The following is a 15,535-nucleotide window of genomic DNA, read 5'->3' as shown; positions in this document are numbered from 1 at the left end:
TTTTTAAATTATAAAAAGGTTAATTTTATATATTTTAAATATCTCAGGAAAGTATATGTTCAGATACTTTCTTCGTACATCTGCATTATTTCTGAAGTAGCCTACTGATAGAAAAATATACATAGGAATGCTATTTTAATGTGCACAACATTTGTTTTTCGGGAAAAAAAAAACCCCAAAAAACAATGACAGTCCAAATTTAAAATTTGACAAAACTTCATCATGATGTTTCTGTTTGATCAAAGAATCTTTTTTAGAACCTAATGATTGCATATACATACAAGTATCTTTTATTAAAAGTTATTGCATTATACATGTTATATGGAATGCAGATAAAAACCAGATGCTCTGCAGGGCGCAGCTTTATACGACCGCAGAGGTCGAACCCTGAACAGTTGGGTCAAGTATGGGCACAACATTTAAGCTTGATACAGCTCTGAATTTGGATTGTGATTAAATAGTTGACACAACATAGGTTTCTGACACGGAACTGAAACTTAAAAACTTAAAAATTTTAAATTATGGACATTTACCTATTATGGTCCAATATCCAAAATCTAAATACATGGTTAGATTCAGCATATCATAGAAGTGATAGAACCTCAAGAATTCAATTTTTGATGAAATCAATAATGTTCAATTTTAGACCCTTAAGACCTCAATGTGGAGCCCAAATATTAAAAATCTAAATACATGGTTAGATTCAGCATATTGAAGAACCCCATATATTCAATTTTTGTGGAAATCAAACAAAGTTTAATTTTGGACCCCGATTTGTACCAACTTGAAAACTGGGCCTATAATAAAAAATCTAAGTACATGTCAAACTAAGTTTAATTTTGGACCGTTTGGACCTTAATTAATAATGTAGACCAATTTCAAAACAGGACCAAAAATTAAGAATCTAAATACACAGTTAGATTTGGCATATCAAAGAACCCCAATAATTCATTTTTTGATGAATTCAAACAAAGTTTAATTTGGACCCTTTTTGGCCCCAAATTCCTAAACTGTTGTGTTAAAATTTCATAGATTTGTATTTACTTATACTAAAGTTATTGTGCAAAGAACAAGAAAAGAACCCCAATTATTCAATTTTTGATGAAATCACACAAAGTTCAATTTTGGACACTTTGGGCCCCTTATTCCTAAACTGTTGGGACCAAAACTCCCAAAATCAATCCCAACCTTCCTTTTGTGGTCATAAACCTTATGTTAAAATTTCATAGATTTCTATTTACTCATACCAAAGTTATTGTGCGAAAACCAAGAAAATGCTTATTTGGGCCCTTTTTGGCCCCTTATTCCTAAGCTGTTGGGACCAAAACTCCCAAAATCAATCCCAACCTTCCGTTTATGGTAATAAACCTTGTGTTTAATTTTCATAGATTTCTAGTTACTTATACTAAAGTTATAGTGCGAAAACCAAATGTCTTTGGACGACACCAACGTCATACAATATACGACCGAAAAAGCGAAGATGAATTTTTATTATACGACCGCAAAATTTTAATTTTTTGGTCGTATATTGCTATCACGTTGGCGTCATCGTCGTCGTCGTCGTCCGAATACTTTTAGTTTTCGCACTCTAACTTTAGTAAAAGTGAATAGAAATCAATGAAATTTAAACACAAGGTTTATGACCACAAAAGGAAGGTTGGGATTGATTTTGGGAGTTTTGTTTCCACTATTTTAGGAATTAGGGGCCAAAAAGGGCCCAAATAAGCATTTTCTTGGTTTTTGCACTATAACTTTAGTTTAAGTGAATAGAAATCTATGAAATTTTGACACAAGGTTTATGACCACAAAAGGACGGTTGGGATTGATTTTGGGAGTTGAGGTCACAACAGTTTATGAATTAGGGGCCAAAAAGGGGCCCAAATAAGCATTATTTTTGGTTTTTGCACCATAACTTTAGTATAAGTAAATAGAAATCTATGAAATTTAAATACAAGGTTTATGACCATAAAAGGAAGGTTGGGTTTGATTTTGGGAGTTTTGGTCCCAACAGTTTAGGAATAAGGGGCCCAAAGGGTCCAAAATTGAACTTTGTGTGATTTCATCAAAAATTGAATAATTGGGGTTCTTTGATATGCCGAATCTAACTATGAATGTAGATTCTTAATTTTTGGTCGTGTTTTCAAATTGATCTACATTAAGGTCCAAAGGGTCCAAAATTAAACTTAGTTTGATTTAAACAAAAATTGAATCCTTGGGGTTCTTTGATATGCTGAATTTAAAAATGTACTTAGATTTTTAATTATTGGCCTAGTTTTCAAGTTGGTCCAAATGGGGGTCCAAAATTAAACTTTGTTTGATTTCATCAAAAATTGAATAAATGGGTTCTTTGATATGCCAAATCTAACTGTGTATGTAGATTCTTAATTTTTGGTCCAGTTTTCAAATTGGTCTACATTAAGGTCCAAAGGGTCCAAAATTAAACTAAGTTTGATTTTAACCAAAAATTGAATTATTGGGCTTATTTGATATGCTTTATCTTAACATGTACTTTGATTTTTGATTATGGGCCCAGTTTTCAAGTTGGTCCAAATCAGGATTCCATATCAAGTATTGTGCAATAGCAAGAAATTTTCAATTGCACAGTAATGCACAATAGCAAGAAATATCTAATTGCACAATATTGTGCAATAGCAATTAATTTTCAATTGGAGTTATCTTTCTTTGTATAGAATAGTAGTTGATAATATATGTTGGAAATTTGCCAGACATGAATATGATGTCATTTTCTATTTTTATTTGCCAATAACTTTATGTAAATAACTTCATTGGAAATTTGCCAATATAAAATGTTGCTGATAAAGCTTTTTTAACCGGATTTTTGTGACAAAAATGTCAATTATTGATTTGGGGATGTACGGCGGGCGGGCGGGCGGGCGGGCGGGCGGGCGGCAATCAAATGTTGTCCGTGCATTAACTCATGAACCGTTCAACCAAAGCTTTTAAAATTTTAATATGTTATTACTGACAACTATACAAAGGTCAAGTTCAATAATGGCGATTTTGACTTTTACCGTTCAGGAGTTATGGTTCTTGAAAGATTGAAAAATGGAGTTGTCCGTGCATTTACGCATTAACTGTTCTACCAAAGCTTCCCAAATTTTAATATGTTGTTACTAATGAAAGAATGGAGGTCAAGTTCAATAATGACGAATTTGACTTTTACCGTTCAGGAGTTATGGTTCTTGAAAGATTGAAAAATGGAGTTTCCAGTCCTGTCCGTGCATTTATGCATGAACTGTTCTACCAAAGCTTCCGAAATTTTAATATGCTGTTACTGATGACAAAATGGAGGTCAAGTTCAATAATGACGATTTTGACTTTTACCGTTCAGGAGTTATGGTTCTTGAAAGATTGAAAAATGGTTTTTCTCGTTGTGTCCGTGCATTTTCTCATGAACCATTCAACCAAAGCTTTTGAAATTTTAATATGTTGTTACTGATGACAAAATAGAGGTCAAGTTCAATAATGACGATTTTGACTTTTACCGTTCAGGAGTTATGGTTCTTGAAAGATCGTAAAATGGCGTTTCCATTCAGGTTGTTGCATTTACTCATGAACCATTCAATCTAAGCTTTTCAAATTTTAATATGTTGATACTGATGACAAAATGGAGGTCAAATTTGATATTGACGATTTTCACTTTCACCATTCATCAGTAATGGTTCTTGTGATATTGCCAGGACACAAATAAATGTTAATAAATCCGGTTTGCTGTCGTTGTGACAGCCTCTTGTTTCCTTATCTTATCTAAAATGTTTTTAGATAATGTATGTTGGATATTTGCCAGACATGACTATGATGTCATTTTCTATTTTTTTATTTGCCAATTACTTTATGTAAAGAACTTCATTGGAAATTTGCCAATATAAAATGTTGCTGATGAAGTTTTTTTTTCCTTATCTTATCTAAAATATTTTTAGCTTAAAAGTTGTGTCCATACTTGTTCTCATTTCAGATTTCATAAATAAAAAGAAAATTTCTTCAAACATTTTTTTGACAGGATTAGTATTCAACAGCATAGTGAATTGCTCAAAAGCAAAAAAATTTTTAAGTTCATTAGACCACATTCATTCTGTGTCAGAAACCTATGCTGTGTCAACTATTTAATTTTAGATTTAAATAAGTTTGAAGAAGAAATCGTTAATTGATTTGTAAAATCTTGACATTTGTTTTGTGTAAAAAACCCATATAATGTCAAAAATTTGATCACAATCCAAATTCAGAGCTGTATCACGCTTAAATGTTTTGTCCATACCTGCCCCAACTGTTCAGGGATCACCCTCTGCGGTCGTATAAAGCTGCGCCCTGCGGAGCACCTGGTTTACAATGTTTTAAATGTCTTTCTTTGATTAACTGCATCTAATGTTGCATAATAAGAAGAGAGAAAAAAAATGATTTAAGTGAGAAACGCTCTGAAATTACCCAGTCCGTTATACAGATCACTTCCTTGTTTGTATCCAGCTGAAAATTATCAAACATATTTTGAATGATAGCCATCACAATTCATTTGTAAAAAGTTCTTTACAAAACATAGTCACATAAATTGTCCTTGTTTGTAAGCAATAGCACATGATTTCAAGTGCCTTGACTCGACAGTCATAAACTTTGCATAATTTGCCAATATTTTATACATCTATATAAATATATACTTGATAAGCAGTTATAGGAACAGAATTTCCAAAATCTGTATTTAGATTACCGGTAAGTGGAAACTATGTTGAAATTATATTTACGCCAACACTTTACTTATGTTATTGAGATTGACCCAAAAATGTCATGTAACATGTTGAGGGTGATAAATTGACTGGGTATCAATTAAACTTTAAATTTGTTAGATGAACCGAGTAGGTTAAACAGAGAAGTGTTCCATGTTGTATAGAGTTCAATGATCCAATGAAACAAATGCTCATTAACAACATAGACGGATCCAGGGAGGGCCTTTTGTGGGACAAAGTTGGTTGATTATATAGGGAATCGTTAAAGCATGACTGGAGCGCAGCATATGGGTTCTAATGGTGTAAACCTATTTATATAAAGCTTAGTATTTCAGACAGTAGAAGATGTGGAAACTTTGTATCTTGTATACAAATGCCTCATGGTATCTGTATGAAGATTACATTTGTTTTATGTGGATTGTCTGTAACCTCATTTTCATGGTTCAGCAACTGCCTAAGAAACTTACATATTATAGTCTTTTGATCCCATGATTTTCTCTAAAAAAACAGCCAGCCTCAGGTGTGGCATTTTCTCACTGTGTTGAAGACTAATAATAGCCTTGGACTGTTTTCTGCTCTTTGGATGGGGTTGTTGTCTCTTTGACCCATTCCCCATTTCCATTCTCAATGTTAACTATATTTAGGATATAGAATCATTATAATTTCCACATGTCTGTCAGTCAGGGTTCACCTGACCTTAACCTTATTGTCATAGATCAAAACATTTCCAGATCTGTCACTTATCATGGTTATCTCTTTTTTCTCTGCAAGTATGTTCAATACATTTATGTATACATGTGGTGCAATAGTCTCAGCAGTTGCATTTGGAATGAATTTTTGTCTAATTCTACTTTGTCGTTTGTTTTAAACAATGCATGGTGCTTGTTTTTTCTTTCACTTAAAATCTCGAGAGATGTATAATTTAGTGAGCAATCTTGTTGTTAAATTTAGTCATCATCTTTAAAGGACCAAACCCGTATCATTATCAACTTCAATCAGGTTTTACTACATCATATTCTTTTTATGAAAACTTACACGACACGAAATGAATAGTAAAGTATTCTATTTTTATATTATATAAAGAATTACAATAATTCACTGTAAATTAAGATTACTTTTTAATTGAGAACATAGTATTAGATGTATGGTAAAAGGTATTTAAGTTTTAACATGAGTAGATTTGATTATTCATGCGAAAAAATTGGAAGTAGTGTTATAACCCCTTTATGTACTAAGATACCTGTATTGAAAAAGATTACAATGAGAAATGTAGTATTGAAATCTTCAATTGGATAAAAATCAGTAGGTAGCTTTTGTGTGGTTTTATTTACAAGGGTGTGGTGTGTAAAAAACGAGTACAAAGACGAGTACTATATATAGATAAAGAAGATGTTGTATGAGTACCAATGAGACACCTCTCAGAGGCAGATTTAGAGGGTTTTCCAGGGGGCAGCCAACCCCCTCTTTTGTGGGAACAATGGGAACAATTTAGTTGATCATTATTTATGGAATCACTAAGGTATTACTGGAGCAGGCCTCCTCTTAAGCAGGCAGTTGGCCCCTCTGAAATTTCTGGATCCTCAGTGACTCTCCATACTTAGTACTTACCAGGAATGTTCTTGACTTGTCGCTACTGATTGTTCCATTACAAGTAGTTTGAACATATTTACTTGTCTAAGAGATTTTTGAATAGTCCGAAAAGTTGCTCATGAAATTTTCATGTCCCTTATTTGAATATAAGTTTGTAATGGGGAAAAAGAAAAAGCATGTTTTGTTATATTAATATATAGATGTATATCATATACAGTGTTGACTCTTATACATATATATAAGCATAAATAAAATTGAGAAAGGAAATGGGGAATGTGTCAAAGTGACAACAACCCAACCATAGAGTAGACAACAGCCGAAGGCCACCAATGGGTCTTCAATGCACGAGAAACTCCTGCACCCGGAGGCGTCCTTCAGCTGGCCCCTTAAAAAATATGTATACTAGTACAGTGATAATGGACGTCATACTAAACTCTAAATTATACACAAGAAACTAAAATTAAAAATCATACAAGACCTAACAAAGGCCAGAGGCTCCTGACTAAGTGGGACAGGCGCAAAATTGCAGTGGGGTTAAACATGTTTATGAGATCTCCCCCCTCCCCCCATACCTCTAGCCAATGTAGAAAAGTAAACGCATAACAATACGCACAATAAAATTCAGTTCAAGAGAAGTCCGAGTCCAATGTCAGAAGATGTAACAAAAGAATGTTTAAAATGTTTTATATGAACATGTATACATACAGTTAAGTATCAACACTATATAACTATTTCTTATTTTTCAGAAACATCATACAAAGAAAAGGTGTATTATGTCCCTGTGTAACCATACCTATGATTCCTAACGTAAATATGATGATCAAGGTCAGATGGCCAGTGTGTTCGACACATTAGAACCAAAGAACAACGGAGATTCTGGAAGTTACTCATCAAATGTTAATTTTCTTACTGAACCAGAAGACGGTTATGACTTTGAATTTGTGAACTTAAAAGATGACAAATATGACTGTCCAATTTGTTTACTTATTTTACGTGACCCAGTTCAAACACCTTGTGGACACAGATTTTGTCATAAATGTATACACAGGTGGTTAAGGTAATTTTCATTTTCCAAAATATACTTTTCTGTTTATAATTTGAAAGGAGTTGTCTTTCTTACATTTATTATTTTACATTATGTATAAAAAAAATGTAATCTTTTTCTTTTGATAAAAAGATGTTTCTAAGCACAACATGAATTTATCATATCTATTCATATATAAATTTTCAAATCACTTATTGCCATGCGTGCAACGCGTTGCAGGGGACATGGAAATTCTGGGTGTCTGTCCAGTTAAGATTTGATGTTTTTCCATTTTATTTTTAAATTTACTGACATTATATGACTATGTCACACTGAAATGAAATATTTTAAACAAAACCTGTAGTGTTTTATAAAAGTACATGAGAAAAAAGTTTAATTCTGTAAATTTGAAGAGTTGTGAAAACTTCAATATTTTCTTTGTTCCACATTTTCAATAATATTTGCAGTGAGTCTGGTGAACAACGTTGTCCTGTAGATAATACAACTGTGATAAGAGACCAAGTGTTTCCAGATAATTTTGCCAAACGTGAAATCCTTAGTTTACAAGTTAAATGTCCCAAATCCAAAGAAGGCTGTAAAGTGATAGAAGTTCTAAAGCAATTACCTGTAAGTACAATTATTTAAGATTGGTGTTTCAGTTATTTTACAGTTTCAATGCCAAATTTTGCACACATAATATGATATATAATACGCCAGACGTGCGTTTCGTCTACATAAGTCTCATCAGTGACGCTCAGATAAAAAAAGTTATGAAGCCAAACAAGTACAAAAATGAGGTGCATTGAGGACCATTAAATTCCCAAAAAGTTGTGCCAAATATGGCTAAGGTAATCTTTTCCTGGGATAAGAAAATTCTTTAGTTTTTTTCGAAAAATTCAGTGTTCAGAAATTTATAAAAATGACCATATAATTGATATATCAACTTATGGGTAATGATACCATATTGTAGCTTTTGGTTTATAACAGAGTGAGGTTGTTATAATAGAATTATGGTTGAATTTTCCAGGAGGAAGTCTGTTAAAATCATTCCATTTGCTTAATTTACCTTTGTGAAAGATGCATAGGTGTGAGATGATTTTTTCAAACTCCAAAGTGACACAAAAGCTATCTTGGAACTCTCCTATTTCATCATGACTAATTTGTTTATTATAACAATGCTTAAGCCTTTATCATGTATCATGTCATTGATGATCAGTTAAAAGTTCAAAGTCATTTTTGTTTCAATTGACCATTGGTCATTGGTGTAGTAATAATCTCATTTTGAATATTCAATCACAACCAAATTCAGAGCTGGTTTAAGCTTAAGGGCATACAATACAGTTTTGATAAAAATTTCCATATAGACTATTTTTTACCTGATTAAATTAAATATGTAATAAAAAATATACCTTCATGTGCTACTTTTTTTTAGTAAAATGAGGTAGAAATTTTGTATTTTTGCTTAAAATTAGGATTTGTGGCCTTATTTTTCGCTTTCGAAAGAAAGACATAACTTTTTTTGTTTTAAACGATAAACACAAATTATTTTTTGTTAAATTATAAGTTTGTAATTTCTGTATTTTATAAGTATCTAAAAATTAATACATTTTTTTCAGAAATAACCCATATTTATCAAATGTTCATAAATGAAAAAAAAAACCACAATTTTTTGCTGTATTTATCAAATTAAGAAAAATTGCACTGTTTACGTTTTCATGAAAATTGGCACACATAATCTTCTTGCGTAATCAAACCAAATGGCATTTTAAAAAAGATGGGTCCATGAACTCGTTTTCAAGTTTAATATAAGTTTGAATGATAAAAATCCGTTGAAAACTGAATCTTTTCCTGATAAGTCATAGTTTGACGTTGCCAAAATAACAATTTACGCTAGCAATGTCATTACCTCCCCAGTATGTGTATCCTATGCCCTTAAATGTTGTGTCCATACTTGCTCTACTGTTCAGGATCACACCTCTGCGAAAAAATTTAGTTTGCTGTAGCTCAACAGTTACTTGTATTACATCTTCTAAGTTTAAAAAACAATTTTTGAAAATCTTATAAAAATCCTTGTTGTTTTTCATTCTCTTTGAAAAAGAAAATGCCCTTCGAAAATGAAAAAATTGAAAGAGTATCATTTTCCACAAATTTTTCAGATAATCATGATAATATTGCAAAAACAAGGACATGGACCTGTAATTTTTTTTACTTATTTTTTTTTTTTAAAGTTCCATCAATTTATCACAGTCTTATAAATAGCTTGTTAATTTGAAACAAAGGAGAAAATATAATGAACTGTTGTATTAATTATTTCTGTAGAACAGTGATAGTTAGAAAATTGTTGATTGCATTAAATTTGGTATTTTTATTTGTACAAATTTAAATTTTTCATTCAATTTTTTCACACTTGAAAATTGACCTTGCAATATAAAGTGTTGTTTGTTATCTCCTGAAGTCATTTTTTTTTCTTTTTCTGCAGAAACATTTAGAAGTGTGTGGTTATGTGCCAATTCCATGTCCTAATGAATGTAGTGATATATTACTACGTAAAGACTTACCTCATCATCTATCTCAGATCTGTACTAAACGGAAAATTGTCTGTTGTAAATGTGGTGAACAGGTGACAGCAGAAAGAGAACAGGTAATTGATAGAACAGGTGACAACAAGGAAACAATTTGCATGAAACTTTAGTGAATTCTTTATATATATTGACATGAGCTCCCTTTCCATTTTTATAAATTTTAAATTTTATGTTTCAGAGTCATTGGGTTTTATTCTTTTCAAAAAGGGGATTTTCCAGTTTTTGATCCATAACTCAAAAATGCTTTGAGCAGTTTTCCTGACATTTTGATGAATTGTTTATATTTATTAGCTCACCTGGCTCAAAGGGCCAAGTGAAATTTTCTCATCACTTTGTGTCCGGAGTCATCCGGTGTCGTTAACTTTTACAAAAATCTTCTCCTCTGAAACTACTGGGCCAAATTGAACCAAACTTGGTCACAATCATCATTGGGGTATCTAGTTTAAAAACTGTGTGGCGTGACCCAACCAACCAAGATGGTCACCATGGCTAAAAATAGAACATAGGGGTAAAATGTAGATTTTTGCTTATAACTCTAAAACCAAAGCATCTAGAGCAAATCTGACAAGGAGGGGGGGGGGGGGTGTTAAAATTGTTTATCAAGTTAAGATCTATCTTCCCTGAAATTTTCAGATGAATCAGACAACTGGTTGTTGGGTTGCTGCCCCTGAATTGGTAATTTTACGGAAATTTTGATGTTTATGGTTATTATCTTGAATACTATTATAGATATAGATAAACTGTCAACAGCAATAATGTTCAGCAAAGTAAGATCTACAAATAAGTGTGCTTGACCAAAATGGTCAGTTGACCCCTCAAGGAGTTAATGCCCTTTATAGTAATTTTTTACCAATTTTTCGTAAATTTTTGTTATATTTTACAAAAATCTTCTTCTCTGAAACTACTGTGCCAAATTTAACCAAACTTGGCCATTATCATTATTGGGGTATCTAGTTTAAAAATTGTGTGGCATGATCTGGCCAACCAACCAAGATGGCTGTCATGGCTAAAAATAGAACATAGAGGTTACATGTAGATTTTGGCTTAAAACTCTGAAACCAAAGCATTTAGAGCAATTAATTCTGGGTTAAATTGTTCATCAAGTCTGCCCCTGAAATGGTAATGTTTTAGGATATTTTACTGTTTTTGGCTATTATCTTGAATATTGTTATCGATAGAGATAAACTGTAAACAGCAATAATGTTCAGCAAAGTAAGATCTTCAAATAAGTCAACATGACCAAAATGGTCAGTTGACCCCTTAAGAAGTTATTGCCCTTTATAGTCATTTTTTTAACAATTTTCATAAATTCTGTTACAAATGGGCCAAGTTCATTTTAGATAGAGATAATTGTAAGCAGCAAGAATGTTCAGTAAAGCAAGAACTTCAAACACATCACCATCACTAAAACACAATTTTGTCGTGAATACATGCGTGTCCTTTGTTTAAAATGCACATAGACAAAGGTGGGTGACACAGGCTCTTAAGAGCCTCTAGTTATTGTAAGCTCTCATTTGATTTTTATAAATTTTAAATTTGATGTTTTCAAGTTGTGGGATTTTATTCATAAAAAAGGGTCAATTTTCAAGTTTTCAACAATATCCTCAAAGTGCTTTGATCAGTTTTTATTAAACTTTGGTGACTGATTTATATCTATTAAGATAACCTTCCTTTGGATATTCGTAAGTTTCTGATATGACGTTATTGAACTTTATTCTTTGAAAACATGATGTGCGTATCATGCTCTAATGGCCCAGCTGTTTATTTTATTATCATGTGGACTCAATCTTCTTTTATTTAATATTTATTATTTTTTAACAAAGGGTTGAAGGCTTACCTGTATATATTTGTTTAACTAACTGCCATGAAAATATTAAGAATGTTGCAGTATCCAGCATAAATATCAGCCGACAAAAAAATATAAGGATGATTTTGACTGGTAGCATGAAGGTTCAATTGAATTTTTGAGAGTTGAAAGATATACAGACTTTTCACCCAATACTTTTTAGTTTTCTAATGAGTTTTTGTTTTTGACTTTTTAGGAACACCTGCATAAAGAGTGTCCTATGGTGACAGTTGTATGTCAATACTGCCAGATTGAACTTTTGAGAAATCAGGCAAGTTGATCTATAATTAGTCATTTATTTGGGCACTGACAAGTTGATCTATAATTAGCCAATTATTTGGGAACTAACAAGTTGATCTATAATTAGCCCATCATTTGGGAACTGACAAGTTGATTCCTAATTAGCCCATTATTTGGGAACTGACAAGTTGATCTATAATAAGCCCATCATTTGGAAACTGACAAGTTGATCTATAGCTAGCCCATTTAAAAAAAAATGGCAAGTTGGTCTGTAATTGGCACATTATTTGGGTACTGACAAGTTGATCCGTAATTAGCCCATTATTTGGGAACTGACAAGTTGATCTATAATTTGCCCATTATTTGGGAACTGAGAAGATAGTCTTAAATTTGAACATTATTTGGGAACTGACAAGTTGATTTATAATTAGCCCATTATTTAGGAACTGACAAGTTGATCTTTAATTAGCCAATTATTTATGAACTGACAAGTTTATCTATAATTAGCCCATTATTTTTGGAACTGACAAGTTGATCTTTAATTAGCCCACTTTTTGGGAACTGACAAGTTGATTTTTAAATTAGCCCATCATTTGGGAACTGACAAATTGATCTTTAATTAGCCCATTATTTTGGAACTGACAAGTTGATCTAAATTAAGCCAACCATTTTGGAACTGACCAGTTGATCTATAACTAGCCCATTTTTTAAGAACTGACAAGTTGATCTTTAATTAGCCCACTTTTTGGGAACTGACAAGTTGATTTTTAAATTAGCCCATCATTTGGGAACTGACAAATTGATCTTTAATTAGCCCATTATTTTGGAACTGACAAGTTGATCTAAATTAAGCCAACCATTTTGGAACTGACCAGTTGATCTATAACTAGCCCATTTTTTAAGAACTGACAAGTTGATTTTTAATTAGCCAATTATTTTTGAATTTAAGTTGATCTATAATAAGCCAATTATTTGGGAACTGACAAGTTTATCTATAATTAGCCCATTCTTTATGAACTGACAAGTTGATCTATAATAAGTGCATTATTTGAGAACTGACTACCCATTATTTTGGAATTGACAAGTTGATCTTTAATTAGCCCATTATTTAGGAACTGGCAAGTTGATCTATAATAAGCACATTATTTGAGAACTGACAAGTTGATCTATAATTAGCACATTATTTGGGAACTGACAAGTTGATCTATAATTAGCACATTTTTTTGGAAACTGAGAAGATGGTCTTTAATTAGCACATTATTTGGGAACTGACAAGTTGATCTATAATTAGCCCATTATTTAGGAACTGACAATTTGATCTTTAATTAGCCGATTATTTGGGAACTGACAAGTTGATCTTTAATTAGCACATCATTTTGGGAACTGACAAGTTGATCTTTAATTAGCACATTATTTGGGAACTATCAAGTTGATCTTTAATTAGTCCATTAATTTGGGAACTGACAAGTTGATCTTTAATTAGCCCATTATTTGGGAACTGACAAGTTGATCTATAACTAGCCCATTTTTTGAGAACTGACAAGTTGATCTTAATTAACCCATTATTTGGGAATTAAAGTTGATCTATAATAAGCACATTATTTGACAACTGACAAGTTGATCTTTAATTAGCACATTATTTAGGAACTGACAAGTTGATCTATAATTAGCCCATTATTTAGAAACTGACAAGTTGATCTTTAATTAGTCCATTATTTGGAACTGACAAGTTGATTTATAATTAGCCCATTATTTAGGAACTGACAGGTTGATCTTTAATTAGCCCATTCTTTATGAACTGACAAGTTGATCTATAATAAGTGCATTATTTGAGAACTGACTACCCATTATTTGGGAATTGACAAGTTGATCTTTAATTAGCCCATTATTTAGGAACTGGCAAGTTGATCTATAATAAGCACATTATTTGAGAACTGACAAGTTGATCTATAATTAGCACATTATTTGGGAACTGACAAGTTGATCTATAATTAGCACATTTTTTTGGAAACTGAGAAGATGGTCTTTAATTAGCACATTATTTGGGAACTGACAAGTTGATCTATAATTAGCCCATTATTTAGGAACTGACAATTTGATCTTTAATTAGCCGATTATTTGGGAACTGACAAGTTGATCTTTAATTAGCACATCATTTTGGGAACTGACAAGTTGATCTTTAATTAGCACATTATTTGGGAACTATCAAGTTGATCTTTAATAAGTCCATTAATTTGGGAACTGACAAGTTGATCTTTAATTAGCCCATTATTTGGGAACTGACAAGTTGATCTATAACTAGCCCATTTTTTGAGAACTGACAAGTTGATCTTAATTAACCCATTATTTGGGAATTAAAGTTGATCTATAATAAGCACATTATTTGACAACTGACAAGTTGATCTTTAATTAGCACATTATTTAGGAACTGACAAGTTGATCTATAATTAGCCCATTATTTAGAAACTGACAAGTTGATCTTTAATTAGTCCATTATTTGGAACTGACAAGTTGATTTATAATTAGCCCATTATTTAGGAACTGACAGGTTGATCTTTAATTAGCCCATTATTTATGAACTGACAAGTTTATCTATAATTAGCCCATTATTTTTGGAACTGACAAGTTAAACTTTAATTAGCCCACTTTTTGGGAACTGACAAGTTGATTTTTAAATTAGCCCATCATTTGGGAACTGACAAATTGATCTTTAATGAGCTCATTATTTAGGAACTGACAAGTTGATCTTTAATTAGCCCATTATTTATGAACTGACAAGTTTATCTATAATTAGCCCATTATTTTTGGAACTGAAAAGTTGATCTTTAATTAACCCACCTTTTGGGAACTGACAAGTTGATCTATAATTAGCCCACCTTTTTGGAACTGACAATTTGATCTATAATTAGCCCATCATTTGGGAACTGACAAGGTGATCTTTAATTAGCCCACCTTTTGGGAACTGACAATTTGATCTAAAATTAGCCCATCATTTGGGAATTGACAAGTTGATCTATAATTAGCCAATCATTTGGGAACTGACAAGTTGATCTATAATAAGCCCATCATTTGGGAACTGACAAGTTGATCTATAATTAGCCCATTATTATTGGAACTGACAAATTAGCCCACTATTTGGGAACTGTTATGTTGATCTATAATTAGCCAATTATTTGGGAACTGACAAGTTGATCTATAATAAGCCCATCATTTTGGGAACTGACAAGAAGGTCTTGTTGTAGCATACTCATCTCTAGAGATGTGTCAAAAGTGTGTATACAGAAGTGATCCTTGGATGAATTTTATGAAGGCAATGGGAAGGTATGGTGTTTATAAGCAGGATTAAATGTACCTTGTAGACAATAATTCTCAGGTTTATCAAACAGAAAGGAATTTGTTCATCATTCAAGACCGTTTGGTGACCTGTACAAATAAATTATAAAGCATGGTTGAAATTTTCAGTTGACTCTTTTAGTGTTATTGTCCTTTGACAATAATTTTACTAAGTTTTTGCTTT

At 32.0% G+C, this 15,535-nt stretch overlaps 1 protein-coding gene across 5 annotated transcripts in view; it reads left to right on the top strand.

Annotated features, from left to right (window-relative positions):
• LOC143082926 (TNF receptor-associated factor 6-like) overlaps nt 1-15,535 on the top strand; it is a 49,548-nt gene that overhangs the window by 19,972 nt on the left and 14,041 nt on the right. For 4 of the 5 annotated variants that reach the window (XM_076258939.1, XM_076258943.1, XM_076258942.1 and 1 more), the window contains exons 2-5: nt 7,073-7,383; nt 7,818-7,977; nt 9,830-9,991; nt 11,975-12,049. In XM_076258939.1, the coding sequence (XP_076115054.1) occupies nt 7,157-7,383; nt 7,818-7,977; nt 9,830-9,991; nt 11,975-12,049 (624 nt within the window). In that variant the 5' untranslated portion in view covers nt 7,073-7,156. The remainder of the gene's footprint in view (nt 1-7,072; nt 7,384-7,817; nt 7,978-9,829; nt 9,992-11,974; nt 12,050-15,535) is intronic. The other variant, XM_076258944.1, reaches the window with a different exon arrangement.

The sequence above is a fragment of the Mytilus galloprovincialis genome, chromosome 7 (genome assembly GCF_965363235.1).
Source record: "Mytilus galloprovincialis chromosome 7, xbMytGall1.hap1.1, whole genome shotgun sequence".
Taxonomy (NCBI): domain Eukaryota; kingdom Metazoa; phylum Mollusca; class Bivalvia; order Mytilida; family Mytilidae; genus Mytilus; species Mytilus galloprovincialis.
This window is presented reverse-complemented; position numbering and strand designations above follow the sequence as displayed.